The sequence below is a fragment of the Diadema antillarum genome, unplaced genomic scaffold, assembly GCF_040938485.1.
Source record: "Diadema antillarum isolate AM-2024a unplaced genomic scaffold, OU_Dant_1.0 seq00001300_RagTag, whole genome shotgun sequence".
Taxonomy (NCBI): domain Eukaryota; kingdom Metazoa; phylum Echinodermata; class Echinoidea; order Diadematoida; family Diadematidae; genus Diadema; species Diadema antillarum.
The window spans coordinates 285,069-306,968 of record NW_027272078.1 but is presented as its reverse complement, the minus strand read 5'-3'; the positions used below and the strand labels follow the sequence as shown (position 1 = coordinate 306,968).

The 21,900-nt window shown below is 39.8% G+C and overlaps 1 protein-coding gene across 1 annotated transcript in view; it reads left to right on the top strand.

Annotated features, from left to right (window-relative positions):
* The window catches only part of LOC139708103 (uncharacterized), a 58,544-nt gene that overhangs the window by 8,717 nt on the left and 27,927 nt on the right, over nucleotides 1-21,900 (top strand). Inside the window, exons 2-12 of the mRNA XM_071620080.1 lie at nucleotides 9,995-10,087; nucleotides 10,747-10,866; nucleotides 11,715-11,884; nucleotides 13,295-13,374; nucleotides 15,011-15,417; nucleotides 16,872-16,914; nucleotides 17,646-17,776; nucleotides 18,504-18,638; nucleotides 19,102-19,195; nucleotides 20,581-20,657; nucleotides 21,038-21,766. Coding sequence (XP_071476181.1) covers nucleotides 9,995-10,087; nucleotides 10,747-10,866; nucleotides 11,715-11,884; nucleotides 13,295-13,374; nucleotides 15,011-15,417; nucleotides 16,872-16,914; nucleotides 17,646-17,776; nucleotides 18,504-18,638; nucleotides 19,102-19,195; nucleotides 20,581-20,657; nucleotides 21,038-21,766 — 2,079 coding nt within the window. The remainder of the gene's footprint in view (nucleotides 1-9,994; nucleotides 10,088-10,746; nucleotides 10,867-11,714; nucleotides 11,885-13,294; nucleotides 13,375-15,010; nucleotides 15,418-16,871; nucleotides 16,915-17,645; nucleotides 17,777-18,503; nucleotides 18,639-19,101; nucleotides 19,196-20,580; nucleotides 20,658-21,037; nucleotides 21,767-21,900) is intronic.

The following is a 21,900-nucleotide window of genomic DNA, read 5'->3' as shown; positions in this document are numbered from 1 at the left end:
TTATAAATAGATTAATTCAAGGATGTTCATGAATTCTTCATCATTCTTGATAGCCACCATACAAATGTCATAATACTGGTGAAAGGTATTTTGTTCATCTGGGATAAATTTTCTATAATACCAGATGCATTTAAACTATTGACATTACTAAAATGTATTTTATGTATCTTTCTGAATTGCTTGAAAATTACCAGCAAATCATATATATTAGTCACTTTTGAGAGTAAAAAGTATAAGATAAGAAAAAATCATTTTATTGTTTTGGAGGTGACACAACACAGAGACAACCCAACTTCTCAGGTGTTAACTAATATATTGTGAACATTCATGTCTTTCCTCATGGCTTTAATTTTCAAATATAAGCTCTTTCTTTCAGTTCTTACTTGTTATTTTGTTTAGTTATTCTCTTTCATGATAGTGGATACCAGCTCATATTTTGTTTTAGATTGTAATTCATACTAATCTTTAGCAAGTTTTTACAGTTTGGTTAAGACAACAGTTTGTGTTTCCCAGCTGAAGAGAGCAGCATAATGCTTTTGTGTGAACTTATGGGGATTTTTTTTTTTTTTAAAGTTATTTTACCCATCAACTTCTCAGAAGGTCCCGGACACAAACTGGTCTCAAATAACCCTATAAGGGACCGAAAAAGGACAAGTTCACCTCAATAGACACGAGGGTTGAGTAAATACAGCAATATTAGTAAAACACATCAGTGAGAGTTTGAGGAAAATAAGGCAATCTGTTCCAGAGTTATGAATTTTTGAAGTTTCTGCTCAGTCAAAGCTGAATGAGAAGACTTCTATAGCTTGTGATGTCACACGTGTATAAGGATATAGAGAAAGTATCAAGAAAATTCAACATATTTTCACTTTCTTGCATACATGTAACAAAAGAACACTTGACTTCCCTCTTTTGGAAGGCATTGTGAATAATATTGCCCTAACATACATCAGCAGCAAGTTGAAGAAATGTGCACTTTTTTTCAAAAAGTAAAGTTTTGTGAAATTCATTTATATTTTCTTTATATCGTTGTATGCATGTGACATCATACACTGTCGTAGTCGTCTCATCCAGCAGTGATTGCATAGATACTTAAAAAAAACATAACTTTTGAATGGATTGTCCAATTTCCCAAACTTTCAATGATGTGTTCTACTAATGTTGTTGCAGTCACTCAATCCACATAATGTATGTATATGAAGGTGGACTTGTCCTTTAAGAAACCATTTTCTTTTCCTTGAAATTCCAGTACTTAAAGCCAAATTCTAAGATAAAACATAATAACAAAACAAGGTAAACACGTCATCAAAATTATATTGAGATAGAACTACAAATCTTTTTTTTTTTTTTTTTGATCTTTCCCTTTCCATTCCTGGGGACTTGTTCCTCTGTTCACTTTAGTTGTCAGATAACTTCAATAATCTTAAAAAATACAATGTCATAAACAGTTGGTTCAACTTGGAAAATGTAATAATTATTGTCATATTTAAAAAAAAAATCACATAATTTTGTTTATAATTACCACGTTGTACATGGAAAAACAACAACTAAGAATTCAAGAACAAGTTGTGCACCAGCTATAGGCATGTGGCCTTTTTGTGGAGTTTGATTATTTTATGATTTTTTTAAGATTGTGGACTAGGGCATGCATGAACTGCCACATGTATCACTTTGGTATCAAGGGAATTCTGGTGAGCTAGGTATATCTACAAAAGTCACTTCTACTGTGAAGATTTTGTAGATATTAAATGTATTTGAAAATGTTAATAGATAGTGAAAAGGAACTGAAGTCTTGCCTTTCACTATCACATAACAATATGGTGTTAACAAACAATGTCGCCTCCGAAACACAAGAAAAAGCAACCTACATGGAAAGCTGTGATTGGTAAATCTTCACAACTAAATTGCTTAAATTGGAAATCAAGCTTCTAAGATGAAAGCATCTATACAGTATATACCAAAAGAAACTTTGCGTTAATCAACATTAACGTTTCATTAACGCAAGCGGTTTCACCTGAATCGTTAGTAACGCAAAGTAACGATCGGGAAAATTAACGTTTGTAGTAACGATGAGTAACGATGAGTAACGATGAGTAACGATCCCTCACGCAAATTAACGATGTTTCGTTAAAATTAACGATAGGTAACGCAAGAACTCACACGAGATTTTGGTTTTGTAACGAGACCTGGTGAAAGGACGACGTAGCCCCTGCCGAGTGTAGCGATTTAGCGGAGTCTTTTCGCGAATCGAATCACGATTTCGCGAATGGTTTATTTGCGACCGGCGTCACCAAAAACGCACGCCGGGCCACCAAAAAAAGCCGGATGTTTGCCTTCAGTTTTGAAAATGAACAGCGGTAACTATCGGCTTCGTAAGCTCAGGCCTCGAATTAACCGACGGCCACCGACGGCCATGGCCGTCGGTGCCCCTCTCGTTGGCCGCAATGCCTTTTGTTTTTTGATCAAAGTTACGGCCAAAAAAAAAAAAATGTGCCCTTTTTCTTGAGGCCGTGGTGCCCTTTTAGAATGAAAGTTATTATTCATGACGTATGATATGCCCTTTCTCAAAGTCTCTTTAATAAGCTTGAACAACTTTCCTGATCTCAAATATCATACCTTCAGTTCACTCGCGTCCCGATGTATCTGATTCAAACTCAAAGTATTTTTCCGAGATGTACGAGACGACGTGTACGTACACGTACATGTACGCCCGACCGGCTTTTACCGTCCCGACTGCCTCCGCAGCGCAGCGGCCGCGAGTACGAGTATGTACTAGCTAGGCAGCGCATATTCAGATAGAGTAGAGTGAACTCCAAGTTCACCAAGAAAAAAGAAAAATCCCACGATGCCAAGGGGTGCCAGACTGGGGAATGGGGAGGGATGGAGAGAGAGAGAGAGAGAGAGAGACCAATCAACAGAAGAAACCGCGCGTACTGGCGCATTCTTGGAGGTCATGAACTGTCTGTCACAGACTACTAGTAATCATAGCAATCTACACGCGCACGCAAATTCCTTTGCCTTGTGGTTTTGCCAGCCAGCTGTCGGAATGTGCTTTGAAGTTTCATGGCAGCCTGGCCTGGCTGGCCTGAAAGGGTGTCGAGTTTCAATCAATACCTACTGTTGTTTTATTCCTGTTTTAAAAAATGTTGTTTCACCTGATAGAAACGCGGAGATCGGGAATGTGTTACAGCTGTAGGGAAGAGGTTTTTGTTGTGTGTTGCACTTTGTGTGTGTGTGTGTGTGTGTGTTTGTTTTTCTCGGTTTGTTTTTCTTCTTTCTTTTTTCATAAACACCAAACATGCCCTTTCCAATGTGGCCTTGGTGCCCCTCTGACTGGCCTCTTGGAAAAAGTGCCCTTTTCTAAATGGCCTTGCCCCTCCAAAATCCTATTTCGAGGCCTGTAAAGCTGCTAGATTAAATGTCAGATGTTTGCTCTTAATTTTGGAAATGAATAACGGTAATATTCGACTCCGTATTATACAAAAATAAATGTCGGATGTTTGCTCATACTTTTGGAAATGAATAATGGTAAGATTCAGCTCCGTACGGTGCTGAAATTAATGTCAGATATTTGATTTTGCGTTCGGAAATGAATAGGGATAAAATACGGCTCCGGAAGATGCTGAAATAAATGTCGAATGTTTGCTTTGACGGTCGGATATAAATGAAAATGAATTTCAACTCCGTATACGATGATAAAATAAATGCCGGAAGTTTACTTTTACGTTCGAAAGTAAATAATAATAATATTTAGCTCTGGAATATGCTAAAGTAAATGTCGAATTATCCCTTTGGCGTTCGGAAATGAATAACAATAATAATAAACTTCGTACAACGATGAGATAAATGTTGGATGTTTGCTTTTACTTTCGAAAGTGAATAGCAATAACATTCGGCTCCAGAAGATGCTGAAATAAATGTCAGATGATTGTTTTTACGTTCGGAAGTGAATAACAGTAATATTTTGCTCCATACGATGCTAAATAACTGTCGGATGTTTGCTTTTAAATTTCGAAATGAATAACAGTAACATTTAAATGCGTTTGATGGTGAAGTTAATGTTTGCTTTGACGTTCGGAAATGAATAACAATAGTATTCAACTCCGTCCGATGATAAATAAATGTCTGATGTTTACTTTTATGTTCGAAAGTAAATAGCAATAACAATCAGCTCCGGAAGATGCTAAAATAAATGTTGAATGTTTGCTTTGGCGTTCGGAAATGAATAACAATAGTATTCAACTCAGTACGATGATGAAATAATTGCTGGATCTTCGCTTTTACGTTCAAAAGTAAATGGCAATAACATTCAGCTCCGGAAGATACTAAAATATATGTCGAATGATCCCTTTGACGTTCGGAAATGAATAACAGTGATATTCAGCTCCGTACGACGATGAAATGCCGAATGTTCGCTTTTACGTTCGAAAGTAAATAGTGCTCAATAACATTCGGCTTCGGAAGATGCCAAAATAAATGTCAGATGATTGCTTGAACGTTCGGAAGTGACAAGCAGTAACATTCTGCTCCATAATTAAGATGCTAAAATAAATATCAGACATTTGCTATAGATTTAACATTTCGAAATGAATAACAATAACATTCAGTTGCGTTTGATGGTAAATGTAATGTCGGATGACGTTTGAATGTGAAAAACAGTATAACATTCGGCTCCGTACGATGCTGAAATATGTCAGATGATTCATTTCACTTTCGGAAGTGGACAGCAGTAACATTCGGCTCCTTCGATCATAAAGTAAATGTCGGGTGTTTGCTTTTGAATTTGGAGATGAATAACGGTAATATTCTGCTCCGTACGATGCTAAAATAAGTAACAGATTGTTGCTTGTACATTATGGAAATTATAAACGGTATCAATCGGCTCAGTTAGATGATAAAATAAAGAGCGGATGTTTGCTTTCACGTTCGGAAATGAATAAGGATGATATTCAGGTCCGTAAGATGATAGAATGAATGTCGGTTGCTTGGTTTTACATTCCGGAAGGTGTTAAAATACTTATAAATGTTGAATATTTGCTTGAATTTCCACCAGAAATAAATAACGGTAATTTTTTGGCTCTTTACGATGCTAAAACAAATGTCAGATGTTTACAATGTCTGCAAATGCTCCCACTTTCTCATTTCAAACGTAAATTTTGACCAATTTAATAGGCATCAACTTTCATAATAATCTATAAGCCTATTTGCGAAATCTTAGAACTCAGAATAACGGTATAAGATGATTAAATTTTCTCCTTATTTTAGACGTGGGTACCTGTATCACTTCAGTAATACTTGATATTTATTTTTCTATGTTTAGTAGGACCGATAGTTTTGCTTGTTTTTTTTTTCTTTTCGGGCCACCAAAAAATAAAAATCAATCATTTTGGTGGCCCGATCGGGCCACCGAAATAAAAGTTAGTGTGGAGCCCTGGCCTTTTGTGGATAAAGTGTCTTGCTTAAAGGCAAATATCGGGCTTCGAGGGGATTGAAACCGCAAACCCGTACCATGGCTAATTGATTCAGATTTTACTTAAGTACATGTACTTGAAGGTCAACTTTAGATAGACTTTTTTTTTTTTGCGATACAGCTGGGGCTCCATGCGCATTCATTTACAACAACAGTATAATCGGAAGACGAGCAGAAAGAATGTCAGCACCAGGAGTAATCGCACCGGGCCGAAAGGGGAAAAGGAAAAGTATATCCTGAATCTTACCCCCCCCCCCCCCCCACATCGACAAGAAGACAAATGAAAAAAAAAAGAAAAGAAAATGAATGGAACCACATGACGCATAATTTTGGTAAATCTGCGGGATATTCGTTATTTCATTTTGCTGTGTTCAAACTATACACCAGTATAGCTTTTCGAGTGTGATCTTAATGCGTATGAATGTTCTATGGACTTTAAGTTTATAATGCGAAAGAGGGTAACTATATAACAATCAACGACATTGATAACGCCAAACAATAGGAAATTTCAGAGTGCAAGAAAAATAAGACGTCCCGGAAGTACGCCAGACATCATAATTGCTTTTTTTGTTCCTTTCTAGCTCCACAGCATCACCTAGGAAATCGACTTTGACCAAGAACAAAAGCGCGTCCCTCTTTTCTTCCTGGGCAATTACCCCGGACCCTTCCCCTGGCCCTAATCCTAACCATAACCCAAACTCCTCACCCTAAACCTAACCCTAATCTTTACTCTAACCTTACCATTAACCAGTATTTAGCGGGGGAGGGGGGGGGGTAATTGCCCTCTGGGGTTAATTGCCCGGATTAGGTTGCAACACACAACAAAAACCTCTTCCCTGGCCCTACACCTTCCCGATCTCCGTGTGTTGTCAGGTGAAACGACATGTTCAAATACAAGAATAAAACAACAGTAGGTATTGATTGAAACTCGACACCCATTCATGCCAGCCAGGCCAGGCTGAAATGTAACTTTAAAGCACATTCCGACAGCTGGCTGGCAAAACCACATGGCAAAGGAATTTGCGCGCGCGTGTGGATTGCTCAATAAAATTGGAGGGCCTGGGAGCGGGAAAACAAGGGTGATTACTGAGTAGTCTGTGAGTTATCAAAAGCAGACCTTTCGAACAATTGCAAACGTCATGATACTATTTTGTCTTCCTTTTGGACTGAAGAAAAAAATCACAAAGACGAGTTGAGTACACGTTGTATCACAATTTTTTACATAGCCATGCAAAACGATTACTACACTCATGTTATGACAAGAAGAATCAATATTCCAAGACAATATTTATACAAAGCAGCCTCGGGTACTGACGGTGACAAGAAACGCCACGCATTCACAATGCACGTTGGGGAGCAACAGGGAGGTGGGAAGAGACTCGTCCCGCCTCCCTGGGAGCAACATGGAGTTGGCAGGGAGGGGTGATCCTGGAGTTTGTGAGAACTTCCCGATACTCCGTGACAACAGGGAGGTGGAAGAGACACTCCACCTCCCTGGTGACAACACGATTGTGACGATCTCAAAGCATGGACCCTACCACGCCCAGCAAATCTGCGTGCTACTTCTCAAAAATTTGAAGGAACTTTGTCTCTGATCTGTTGAGTTGTTTTTGCTGAATATCAGGAGCTTTTCATGCCTGACGTTCAAATGGATGGTTGCCAAAAATTTCATAATCTATAAATCTCTCAGTAATTTATTTTAGGCTGTTGATGCTGCCGTAAAAACATTAGAAATTTCATAGGAACTAGTCAGGATAAAGACAAAAAAATCTCCGCACAAAACAAATACAAGTATCTTTTATTGTCATTGGTAGTCAAATTTGTGTTATACAGATACATTGTATGATTAAAGCAATAGGCATAGTATTAACTATTGTATTACACGTAGTAACACTTTCATGGTAAGTTTGACGTTTAAAAAATCGCAGGAGAGTTTTTTTTTTTTTTTTTTTTAAGGAGTGCAACCATTTCTAAACGTGAAGGCATGATAAATGAAAGGAGAAAAAAAAAGAATCAACGTTTGTAATCCTGGGTCTTCGACTTGAGCTATCTTTAATTAAACATTCCTTCTCTGTTCATCTCCAAGACCCCAGACTGTTCATGACCTCCGAGAATGCGCCAGTACGCGCGGTTTCTTCTGTTGATTGGTATCTCTCTCTCTCCACCCCTCCCCATTCCCCACTCTGGCACCTTGGCATCGTGGGATTTTTCATGTTTCTGGGTAAACTTTCATGTGAAGCGTGCCTATCAAGTCACCACTTGACTCACCTGCTGGCAGTGTAATAATGCGAGCAGAAAGTGGTAGACATTTTCTTCTGCTGCAGCTACTTTTACTGCCGAAATACTCGGCTTTGTCACCACACACTACCACCAGTTATTCGGCGAGACACACGTTGTGTATTGGAATATAAATGGACTTTTGCACCTTCCTGAATTGAGTAAGTGTCTGACCGTTGTTGAAATCGTGACATCGCTAACGTTAGACAGTCGGCGTTAGTTTTAGGCTTGCGTATGCGTGATTTCATGGGTTCAATGTCCGATGGAATATGTTGGCTGTGGGGAAAAATGTGGCTTCGAAATTTTTGCTTGCCCGATTCCATTGACTGCGCCCATGAGTACAAATTTGACGACCATGACAATACGACATTGCCAGGGGAGTTCTGCTCAACTACAAAATCTTTTCGGTATTTGATATCGCTATTTAAATGCCTTCCGCCGGCAGGAAATTGTCCGTAGTAAATATTACGAACGACAGTTACTTAACCGAGGCATCTCCGAGTCTCGCAATTTCCGAGATTTCTTGCCAGTCCACATGACAAGTCCGCTAACGCAAGATCTAAAAATTAACGCACAGTAACGATCTGTAACGCACAGTAACGATCTGTAACGATCTGTAACGATCATTCACGCACGGTGATCGTTAATTTTGTAACGCAGAAAGATTAACGCAGTACCGATCGGCGCTTGCGTTACACGTAAATTTAACGCAAAGTTTATTTTGGTATATACTGTATGTTTACTTAACTAAAGCAGGAGAATTGATCTTGATTACAATATCATATATACAACAGATGGGTGTATTTTGTGCATTCTCTTTGTTAAAAAAGTGAAAAAATGTAAATTTGCCCTAAAACGTACAGTATAGTAATAAAAATAAGAGTGAGAGTGTGTTAGTTGATTTCTCCACTTTGAGACTTATGTTACTAAAATAGATGAAACCATTGGTGTACATGATATGGTTTCTCTTCAATAGAAATGAGCAAAAACTCTTGTTAACAGTGTTTTGTCACCTCCGAAACAGTAATTCTTAGTTTTTATTAGATCTTTTATTAATCTCTAGAAAATTCTCACTTCCTGTTGCCATATTACTATTTTCATCCAAAAGAGATTCCTGTCAATTGGACAGAATCAAACAAAATTGCTTTGTCTTCGAGAAATTATCAAATATAATACACTTGTTGTTTCGGAGGTGACGATTGTTTCGGAGGTGACAAGTGTTAACGGAAAATTGTAAATTGCTCCGAAATGAAAACAACAGGCTATATTTCTACTACCTTCCTTCAGAGATAATGTGAGGGGATATGTTACATTTTTGTAAATGTAATGTATAACTGATGTCAAGAATAAAAAAATCAAATACATAAATCTGTTGTCTCGGAGGTGACAGAAAAGTTAACGGAAAAGTTGCATAAATTTATAAACACTCACCAAAAAATAATAAGCTATTTGAATCAAATAATCTTTGGATTGAAGTTAAGTCAGATTGATTACTATTCTGTTTTGATGGAAATTAGCAAAGTTGAATTTTATAATTGTGAGCAAGAGCTAACTCAAAAGAGGGGTTAATTGTTAACGGAAAATGTCACCTCCGAAACATAAAGTTTGGACAATTTCAGTCTTTAAAGAAGACAAAGCAGAACCTGGTAAACATAATAGCTCTTAATGTTGGATACCTGTCTATCACCACAACAACAAAAATAATGAAAAGGAATAAACAATTTGATATGCTAGGTCTGACAAAAAAACCATGTCAGAGTGCATACACCAAAAGTGTTGGATTTCAAGCATGTAAGTGCATGCCACATCTGAAAGAAAAAGAGAGGAAAGTTCATTAAGGTACCCAAGGCAGACATTGTGGGTGGTAAGTTTATGAGAAAAAATAATGCATATCTGTCAGTGTATAAGAAAGTTATACACCAATTAGTGCCAAAACCGTGTTTTACACCACTGATTGTAAAAATGGCCATATTGCACTTGGGGGTCACAAATCTGCTGTAAAGCAAGAAATGTTTGTGGCATGAAATTTTTACAAATTGGAGCAGACAGCCTTTTTGCAACATGAAATTTTTTGCGATTTGCCACATGGCATTTAATGCATAAAAAATCTTGTAGACGAGAACTTTTTATGCGCATTTTAATTTTTGGCTCGCGCAAAATTAAAATGCAAAATAACATTTCTGGTTTTGCAGTTTTGCAATACTTTATTTGTATTGTTTGTTCCTTGTCTTGACCCTATGACCATAGGAGGCTGAACAGTACAACTCAAGCTCAGGTGGTGTTGATTTGTATGATGATGTGATCACTGCTCCCTCAGATGGAGGCAAATCATCCCAGAGTGTAAGTTTGCAGAGATTTCTCCGAATTGTTTAATTTGATTTTTTTTTACCTTTTTTTTTTGGGGGGGGGGGGGAGATAATATGCACGGCATGGCACCATGATATGCAGACCTCCCAACCATCTTGAATTGGAGGAAAGAATCTTGGAATTTGGAGGAAAGAATCTGAATTTTGCCCATTTCTAGCTCTTGTTTCAATGACAGCTCCCTATTTTTCTTGATGATTTTACTTCACACTCCTCTAAGGGAGCTGCTCTTTCTTTCCTACTTTTGAGCCAAATCATCCCTATTTTTCAATCAGAAAGGTTGGAAGGTCTGCATATTGGTATTGGCAGAAGCTTGTAAGCAGGTTTGATACCACTGATGTTGCCCCTTACTGCATAAGGGGCAACAATAGATTACTTTTGTGAGCTGTAGCTCATGTGTTGCATGTACATCTGTACATGCATTACATTTTCTTAAACCGTATACCTCTACATGTAATTTACATCTGTCTTTGTAATGTTTTATTGGACTGAATAATTATGATAATGATGATAATAATAACCAAAGTTGATATTGTTAATTGTACAAGTATTGTACATGAACATGTATGAAATTGATATTGACGTACAAGTATTGTATATATGTAATATTTCACCCTACTTACACCACACAACAGATCTCTGGTGGGGGCGACGCCTCCAAGGGTAGGCGGTCATCCTCGGACCATCACCATTCTGGACATCAGGGCGGCTACTCTGGCAAGAGAGTTTCCCTGTATGTGGGCAATCTAACTTGGGTAAGGCCACCCTCCACTGAACATAGTTGATGCACATGGCAATTTGTCTCTTGAATGACAAGGTGTAACTTTTTATCTGAATTTCATGTTGTATGAGGATTGATGTATGCATATTGATGTTAATCAAGGGAAAGTGTATTGATACCTTCATACTTGTCATTACACTTCGTCTTTTGACCACATACTCTCCTCATTGTTGTTTTGTCTGAATGACCGATGGGAAGCTGATTGTGATATTTCGTGTGTTAAAGGGATGGCACACTATTGGTGGAGATGAGAATTGGGCTTTTAACTTTTTGCGAGATACCAAAAAAAAACACTTATGAAATAGTACAGAGTATACCATTTTAAGAGGAATCCAAAGTTTATTTGATGAAAATCGGGTTTATAATGACTGAAACATCCAAAAGCAAAGTAAAACAAAGCGATCGTATTAAAAGGTGGGTCCCACACTTTATTGGAATCACTCTGGTTTGGATATCTCAGCCATTTCAAAGCCAATTTTCATCAAATAAATGTTGAATTCCTCATGGAATTACATGCTCTTTTATAATTCATAGGAGGTTTCTCATTATCTCACCAAAAATGTTAGAAACTTCAAATTAGGTCTCAACCAAAACTATACAATCCCTTTAAGCTTGTCTTGGTATACAATACCATGACCATGTAGTCCTGAATAAAAATGACCAGTATTATTCTTTTAGCAGTAGCGTTAATTATGAAATCTATACTGTAGCCCAGATTACCACAGTGTTCACTTTATTCTTTCATCCAACTTTCTTTATTCTTTGTTCATTTTTCAGTAGTGAATATTGTTCAATCAATTTTGACACTGTGGTTTTCTTTAGTGGACCACTGACAGAGATCTCACTCAAGCCATCAATGAACTTGGGGTCAACGACCTCCAGGACATCAAATTCTTCGAGAACAGAGCCAACGGTCAATCCAAGGGCTTTGCTGCGGTGCACGTTAGCTCCGAGACCTCCTATCGTCTCCTGATGAACAACCTTGGCAAGAAGTGAGTAGTGTGCCCTCCTCTCAGATAAACTGACTGACTTTTGATCCAAATGCATTATTGTTGCATTACAGTACCAAAATGTGATGTCAAAGCTTTTTGTTGCCATGGAAACTGGTTCTAAACAACCTCTCCTGGGCCCATATCATAAAAGTTAAAATGATAGCAACTCTAGCTAGAATAGCAACTTCCGGTAGCAACAGCCAACTAGGAACCTTGATTCTTGTTGTTACCATGACAATTGCCATTCCAGCAAGAGTTGCCATTATAGCAAGTTTTTTATGAGATGGGGCCCTGGTCTAAGTGTTTATGGGCACACCTGGTTCCCATTTCAGCTAAGAGATTGTGACATCATCACTTCAGTACTCTATTGCAGGGCATTTGCATGACAGTCGTTGGACAAATTGTGGACCACTTGTTGGGTACAGTAGTTGCAGGACATTTTCAGATGTCTGGCCTCTGCCCACAAAAAAAAAACCCCACCAAAAACAATAGAATTCTTCCTCTAGTTTGTGGGATTATGAAGAATGCAGAATCTTTACACTTAACATAATGACACACCTGCTTTGAGCGGGATAGGAGGGCTGTGTAATTGATTTCTATTTTCTTATACTGTACGAGCTGAAATTTTCACGTACAGATATTTTCGCGAGTTTCTACTTTGAGGACATTTTCGCGTGTTGTTAATTTGGCGGTTGCGGGGGTCTTACTGAACTTACTTATTCGCGTGTTGTTATTTTCATGGTTCAAAGGCGATTCGCGAAATTCGCGAAAATAAAACCACTGCAAAAATTTCAGCTCGTACAGTATGGCATGGTATGAAAATACCCGAATTATGCAAAGAAAAATTGATATAAGAGGCTGTTGGCAAAATTGATGCCAAAGTTAGAACCCAAGAAGAATGAAAATTGATTATTTCCCACAATTGACTGTTCTCAGAGCAAAAGTGTTGGACTGAGACAGGGAAAGTGAAGAAAATGCGTAGAGTACGAGAAGAGTTCAGTTATTTATTACTACAACCCAAGCTCATACATATTTTGAACATGAGGTAGTTCAATATTTGGATTGTGTCTCAGTGTAGTAATACTAAGGAAAAACAGGATTGACAAGGTGTAAACATACTTCTGATTAGCAGAAAACTTTGATCACTTTAATAAAGAGTCACATGTTTACTCCTTCTTTAGCTTCACAGCTTCGCCAAACTTTCTTGTTTGGCTGGCTGGCTTTTCTTGACTCAGCTGGATGAAGCTGAATTACTTTTTTCATGCAACAACGAGCTACTGGATGCTGAGAGGTCCTTTGGAATGGACAAAAGCTAGTCAGTCAAATTTTCACATTGTCTGAAGCTCATAAACCAACGTTTACTGTAACTTACTGTGAACTTCTGCTCTTACATTTTGTTTGTCCAACCAGAGAGCTACATGGCCAGATGCCTGTGGTCACTCCTTACAGCAAGCAGAACTTTGGACAGTTTGACCAAGCTTCCAAGAAAGGTAATGAAATCTGCGTAGCTTTGTGTCCTAAAGCAAAGCAGCTCTAAGAGTCTTAACAAGGATTTGCTAATCATTGTGTTAGTTTTAGTGTATCACTTGACACTTAGTTTTTTTGTAGGCCATGGCACCAAAGCAAAGCCTCACATTCTAGGGAACCTTTAATTTTCGTGCTTGAATGATTACTGAAAGTATTGATGTTGCATGTAAGGTGAATGACTGTATTACTATTGGTATCAGAAAGAAATGTCTTATTGCTAAGTGTGTGTAAAGTGTTTTTTGAAAGTTTCATCAAGTTGCTGTTTGATGAAGGGAGAAATTATTTGAAATACAGCAGCAATATTTTACTGTTACCTTACAAAGCAGAGTTCCTTAATATGATATCACTTTGTTGTGCTGACAGTAGTTACTCTAAATTCAGTGCAACCAAAGAGTTATAGACCAGCAAAGCTGATGAATAGCAACTTTGAAGACTTGGCTGATCGTAGATGAGTAGTATAAGTCCTGTATTCTTGTCATAGGTATTGATAAAATGTTTTTGTAGTCATACCTGCCAGTCAGACAGTTTGTGTGTCAAAGGGATTGTGTTGTTTTGTTTAAGATGGGGCTTCAGGTTTCTGATATTTTTTTGTGAGATAATGAAAAACCTGTCATGAAATATGAAAGAGCGTACAACTCTAAGAGAAATTCAAAGTTCATTTGATGAAAATTGTTTTTAAAATTGCTGAGATGTCCAAAACAAATGGGTCATAAATGGTGGTATCCCCCTTTTAGCACCATTTTGGTTTACTCTGTTTGTTATATCTCAGTCATTTCAAACCTGATTTTCATCAAATAAACTTTGAATTCCTCTTAGAATTTACACTTTTTGATATTTCAATGGTGGTTTTTAATTATCTTGCAAAAATTTGATATCTGAATATCCTCCCATCTCAGCCAAAACTATGCCATCTCTTATAAGAGTTGATCTTCAAAATATCTTCATGTTGTCTGTATTTTGCAATACTGTGTTTGCAAAGAGGATCGGTCAGTGAGATCTGAGGGAGCTGAATGCCAGCCAGACCATTGCCAATTGAGGTCAGAGGATGAAACTCCCAGCAAGCACTGTTAAAATTTGAAAACATGTTTGTTTCCTGTAACTCTTACGCTTTCCCCCATTTACTCTTCATCAGTGCATGATGGACGTGACTCTCGGGAACACCATAACAACCGGGATGAGCGCTACGGGAACTGGAGAGGTGGGGGTGGTCAGTATTCAACGACACACAATTTTTGCAAACTTCTTTGAGGGAATCTATCTCTCACCTTTCTTTGTGCTGCAATATAAAGTCCATCCACATTGTGTAAGCCAAAGACTTAATTGGAGAGGACTGCAGAGTTCTTAGGCCAAGATGATACTGTTACTGAATATTAGCTTTACTTGTAGCTTGTAAATAGAAGCTGGTTATTGCTCCAGCAGATACACTTACCTTGTAGCTTGTAGTAAGCATTGAATCATGTGAGATATAGGAATGATGCAAGGAGTTACCTGCACAAAGGATGGGCTGAGTGATAGAACTCCTTTTTCATGTCGAGAGGGTAGAAATGATGGCACTGCCATGCTCTAATCTTCAATGTCTTTGTCCTTTTTTTTCCCCAGCTCAAGGTGGCCAGGGAGATGGGCGGGACAACCGAGATTACCGCAACCGTGATGACCGTTACCAGGACAGGAGAGGTGGCGGTGGAGGAGGGAATCAATATGGTGGCCCTCCCCAAAACAACCAGGGACCGCCCCCACCCAGATTCCAGAATCAGGGCCCGCCCCCAATGCACCCTGGGCCACCTCCGCCAATGAACCAGGGACCTCCGCCAATGAACCAGGGACCACCCCCGATTCATCAAGGACCACCCCCTCCCATGAACCAAGGACCGCCCCCTGGTCCCCAAGGACCACCGCCAATGAATCAAGGCCCTCCCCCAATGAATCAAGGACCACCACCAATGAATCAGGGCCCTCCCCAAATGAATCAAGGACCGCCTCCTATGAATCAAGGCCCACCCCCTCAGGTAAGTACTGTATAAGCTGATATTTTCGCAAGGGTTTTATTTTCATGCATTTCGCGAATAACAATTTAACAATACGCAGAAATATTGCAATGCGCTAGGGTAATAGCGCATTTACAATAGCCTTGTCAATTCGCGGGAAGTACATCTCACGAAAATGTATATGACGTCCCCATTTGTGAAAATATCTGTACGCGAAAATAACAGCTTATACAGTAGATGAAGTAACTAATCAGGGTAAAGTGTCTTGACCCAGCCCTAGGAATTTTGCTGCAGAAGATATCATCTCTAACTCATTAGATTGGCAACTCTGACTTTCACCGTATATCCCAACTCTTATATGAATGTAATAGAATTGGCTGATTTTCTTTAGTCTGCATAAAATGCGGGATCAAAGAAGACCCAGAAAATTTTGCCAGTTTGAGACAAGTTAGAAATCTATCGTCAATTTAAGGGTGAGATGTAAGATTAGCGATGCGGAAATGTTGTTTCTTTGACTTGATTGGTCAACCTGACCATCAATAGATGTGTTTTTCAACTCACTTCTGCTGCAGAATTAAGGTTTACAAACAACTTACAGGGAAATCTGGGTAAGCTGCTGTGATTATGGGATTAGAAATGCCTATAGGAAATGAAAAAAAAATACAACTGCTAATGCTTTTGAGCCAGAAACATGTTTCTGTGGAAATGATAAATGCAAAGTCGTATGAAACGGGTTAACCATATCTTGTATTTATGTGTTGTACTCTCATACCCCGGAATGGGGTCGGAAGAGTCGAATAAAATCTAAATCTAAATCTAAATCTAAATCTAGGATCTCCTCGTGCCAACTACTCCAGTTCACAATCCTCACTTCTCAAGTTAAATTGCACAGTGGAGCTGCGCATTGTCAAGGCCTCGCTTTTGACTCACGATAGAGATGATCAACACAGCCAAAACTTCTATGAGCACATTTTGAAATTTAAAAGTAAGGCCTCAATCAGATAGAGGAGAATAAATCTTTTCCAGTGATACTGTAAAACATGATATATTCGCGGCATGAATTTTTCGCGAATTGGAGCCGACAGCCTTTTTCGTGGCATGAAATTTTCGCGAAGTGCCACTGGCGTTCAATGCATATAGTGTAAACAAAGACTTTCGCGTGCATTTTAATTTCGCGAATCTTGGCGCTCACGAAATTGAAGTGCACGCGAAAATTCCTTGTTTTACAGTAACTCCCCTGTAACATCACAAGAATTTTTATTGAAGTTATGATTAAAATATCATGTATTTCTTATTATTTTCTTTGTTTTTAGCAGCTTTGATTGCAAATATCTCAAATTAACAAGAATGGAGTTAGCTTGTTTTGCAATAAAACTCTTTCACTTAGTGCTGGACAGAGTGTAGTGTTTGTACACATATGTGGCATGGGGTGTCTTGTTTATACCGTTCTCATTCTGTTTCTTTGCACCAAACAGGGCCATCCCCAGGGACCACCGCCCCCAAGACCCCCTCCACCAGGTAAGGTTTCTTCATTGATGAGAGATTAATGGAGAAGAGATAAACCAAACCTTCAATGGTTGGGTTGGCCCATCTTTTCACTTTCCCCATCTCCTTTTCTGTCCACATCCCTTTTCTTGATTTCCGTCATCACAAGCCTCTCCCTTTGTTAATCTCACCACCGTGCAAATCTTCAAAAATCAGAAGACAAATTCCTATGGACATGTTAGCTGAAAGATTAGTATACCTGCATATTCAAATCATATGCCTCTAATCTAGTAGAATGAAGCTCGTTCGAAACCAACAGTCAAGGCTTGCCTGACCTAGCAGCACCTGATGCATGCAAACTTAATTGCAAACATTTGAATGCATCAAGTATGTATCAAGAATGGAACAGTTCGTTACCAAGATCTCGATGGAAAATATTAATCAACCAGCTTATACCCCTGCATACATGGAGTGTTTAAAGGGGGTATATAGGAATTATTACTGATAGCTGTGCAATGCTGGATTGTGGACAGCTACTGACTTGATCACATTAGGCCCTTTGCTGCTTTATGGTTATTAGAATTATATATCAGTCTTCTGATCTTTATCTCCAACAGGCTCCAACCAAAAAAAAAAAAAGAAAACATGTTATTCATGTCAGACATTGGGCCACAAACTGCAGTAAATCAGATCACGTTATTAAAGGTACAGACATAGTTTCCTCCACTCATCTTTCTCGTGAACTTCTGATCTGATCTTCTCAGGAATGCCGCCAAGGAACATGCCACCGCCAGGTCAGGGCCCTCCCCCTTCCCAGGGAGCCCCGCCTCCAAGGCCCGGAGGCCCACCCATGCAGGGTCCCCCACCCCATGGACCTCCTCCTCCAAGACCAGGGGTAAGAAAACCCAAACAGAGATGAGACACTGTATACATAGAATATTGCGCAGCGTGTTTATTTTCATGAATTTTGTGAGTTCTGGTGCTATTAGCAAATTTAACAGCACACGAAAACATTAACTGAGATCCCGACATGAGTGCAACGTGTACGCATACATTTCTCCATTCTGTACTTTACTCCACAATCGCGCAATTGTCACTTTCTGATTTGCGAGAAATAGACTCACTCTAGATGTATAAGACGTATACTGTCCATTCCCAATTGTATTACAACACAAGAATCCTCACACAACTTTACTTGTTCTTGCTATTTTGTGAGGAAAGAACAGATTTACTAAACCTTGAGTTCTCACTTCTGTCAATGTCTGTAGTGTAGTAGTGCCATGGCTCTCTTTGTGGGGAGTGATATAGCAAAGTGAATTGTTGAGGAAAATGGAGGCGTATGTGAAGGGTTTGGATTTTGTTGTTTGAATGTTTGAACATTTTTTTTTTGTTCTTTGTGTTTATGTCACCCTTACATTCAGTATTGGAATAAAAAAAGAATACCATCGTCCCTCACCTGTTAACTTTTTATTAATGGAACCTTCATTACAAATGTCGAGTGTATTTTTTTGTTATTATTTTTTGTGTACTCTCCAAATTGAGTCCTCAGCAATGCGAAGTTTCAAGTTTCTCAGGTGTAGTCTGTTATGTAATCTCCATCAATACTTTCTTTATCCACCCAGATGCCCCCACCACCAGGAATGCAGGGTCCCCCTCGTGGGCCCCCGCCCCCATCAGGAATGCGAGGTCCACCCCCTCCCATGGGCATGAGAGGACCTCCTCCGCCAAACATGGACAAAGGCCCACCCAACCAGGGGGTGAGTGACACATGTAATAGCTGTCTTTTCTCATTGATAGTCTTAATCTGGATGCAGTAAACCCACGTGACTGTCTACCTTGGGCAACCAAAATGGAAAGATTTGGGCAAGTAGCAATGGTGAACACTTGGCCAGCTTGATGAATGGGCTAAGTGGGAATGAGCCGGACGTGAGTGTATATCAGTCCCCTACTTAAAGCCAGTACATTTCTCACTCATACCTTGTCAAAGAGAACTGTATTTGCCAGTGTATGACCCACACCCCAATGTTCCAGGTAGTTTACAAGAAAAATTCAAAACTCTCTTGCCTTTCAAATAGCGAGACTATTCCAATGCTGCCAGTGACACAGTTAGTCTTGATCTTTACATCAGCATGTTCAATTCAGAATTGAGTGAAGACAGAAATGTATGGGTTAGAAGAAAGCTGAACGTATTTTACGATTATTTTTTTTTCTTTTTTCCAGCCACATGGTGGAATGCCGCCGCCTCGCATGCAGGGACCCCCTCCTCCAAATTCTGGGCCCCCAGGCCAGGGACCGCCCCCGGGACCAAGACCAGGTTAGTAGTACCTGTCACTTTCTACGGCAGCTCCAGCTATGAATGTAACACTGGTACTGTAAAAGTTGTTATTTTAGCATACAGATATATTGAGAATTAGGAGATCACGCACAGTTTTGCAAGATGTTGTGTTTTCGATTTGACACCATCTGTCTGTTTATTCTACTACACGATACTTCAGGCGATGAAGCTCAAGTGTTGATATTTTTTGCTTTTTGGTAAATCGGTGGCCCATCAGTGAATCGCCAAATTTGCGAAAACAACAGCGTTTGCATTAGTACAATTTGATAGGAAGCCTAGAAATGAGGAAACAATTATTTACATAACATGAGAGTGGTGAGAGATCAAGGGGCAAGTGCAAAGGTCACATTATTTTTTTTTTTTTTAAATTTCCAGTCATTCATGAATTTTATGGGGTGATGTAATTTTGAGTACAGGGTAGAAATGAATTTGCATGAATTTGATAGTGAGCAAAAGGTCACTTTTGACTGTACTGTGATAAATGTCATTCAGCATCCATAATTTTAGGGGGGAATGTCCAGTAGTGACATTACTCAGTGGCAAAGATAGAGATGGATAAATAGTTAGGTACATATGAGGACAAGGGTGAAAGGTGAAGGTGAACGGTCTCCAAAATTTTGCCAGAACTGTCACATTTCTAGCTGTAACTTCCACACCGAAAGTCCAGTGATATTTTTTTTATAGTGAAATGATAGTTCAAGAGATTGGGAAATGTTTTGCTGTGTTTACAGAGAATTAAAAGTCAATCCTAAAGGTCAGTGGTCAAGATCACTAAACTCCTAAAAGTGTAAAGGAGGTCCAGTTACTCAAGCCAGAATGTAGTGAATAAGTGAAGAGGGCGATGAGCGATTCTTCCATTTGGACTTGTATGTTGTGTGCAGTTCTGGTCGAGGTGAGGATTTAGCTTTTAACATTTTGCGAGATATTCAGAAACCACTCTATGAGATGTCAAAGAGCATGCAATTCTAAGGGGTATCAAAAGTTTATTTGATGAAAATCGGTTTTGAAGTGGCCGAGATATCCAAAAACAAGGTGAAACAAAGAGATCCTAATAAATTTGTGGCATGTAGTCTTTTATTATCATCACTTTTTTGGATATCTTAGCCATTTGAAAAACAATTTTCATCAAATAAACATTGAATTCTTCTTAAAATTACATGCTCTTTCATATTTCATAAGAGGTTTCTCATTATCTCACTTAGGAATGTAAAAAACATGAATGCCCACCTTAACCAGTACTGTACAGCCCCTTTAATGTGTTTAGTTGCATTACTTTTGTCTTCCTCTTTGACAGAGCTCTCTTTCTCCTATCACTTCTGTATATTTACAGTGATTCCCTTTTTGTTGTTTATTATGATGTACAGGTGGACCGCCTCCCCAAATGGGCGGACCCCCTAACAGAGGCCCACCCCCTCCAATGCAGGGCCCGCCCCCAAATCAGGTAAGAGATCTGGTGATATAGACTCAGCAGCCTAATGGGGCAGTTTTATGTCTTCATCAGATATTTACATTACTTGATGTCTTTCCTTGCTTCTTTGGAGAATGGTTGAGTATGATGAAGGGATGTTTTTAAAGATTCACGGTTTACGCTTGTTGTGATGGAAAAATGTCAATTTCTTGTGATTAAAGATGTGATGGCTATCTTCGCAAAATAGAATGGACATTTCTTTACATACAGAAGCCTGTGAGAAGTCTCTGGTCGCTGGTACTATTGCATGCTATGACTTTCTTAGGGTAATGAAAATCTGAACTTGTGTAATCCATGTCCTACAATAGTATGTCAGTGTAATTCACAGGCAAGTTTGTTTTTCTCATTTAAAGATGCAGGGGCCTCCAAGGGGCCCACCTCCCCCCCAGTCTGGCCCTCCTCAACTCCGCCCTCCTCAGTCGGCACCAATGCCACCTGTTTCTGGCCCCCCGCCAAACATGGGAGGACCTCCACCGCCTCATATGAACAGGCCGCCACCACCCAACATGAGCGGTCCCCCGCCTAACATGGGAGCACCACCACCCAACATGGGGGCACCGCCTCCAAACATGGGTGCTCCGCCCTCCAACATGAACGCGCCGCCCCCGAATATGAGTGGGCCCCCGAATATGAGTGGGCCCCCGAATATGAGCGGGCCCCCGAATATGAGCGGGCCACCGAATATGAGCGGGCCGCCACCCAACATGAGCGGTCCCCCACCCAACGTGGGTGCCCCTCCCCCCAACATGAACGCGCCGCCGCCAAATATGGGCGGTCCCCATCCGCCGAACATGAGCGGTCCGCCTCCGCCCAACATGCAGGGACCACCTCCACACCACACTGGGCTCCCCCCACAGCAGCACAATGCTCCGCCTCCCGCCCAGCACCCTAACCAGCACCCTAACCAACATCCCAGTCAGCACCACTCGGCGCCGCCCATGCCCCAGCAGTCCAGTGTACCGCAGCAGCAGAATCTCCCTCAAGTCAGCACTGCGCCGCCGGCGCCTCATGTGAACCCTGCGTTCTTCCCCAACCAGAGCCAGGTGCCGCCTACACAAACGCCGCCACAGCAGGAGAGACCTGTAAGTATCCCCGTTTAATTTGTAGTACAGTATGTCCCCCAAAAAATTACAATTGGATTTTTGCATTGATAACTTCCATTATGATTAAGCTGTCTGAATGCTATCTCAGGGTCTAAAAATATAACATCTTACCT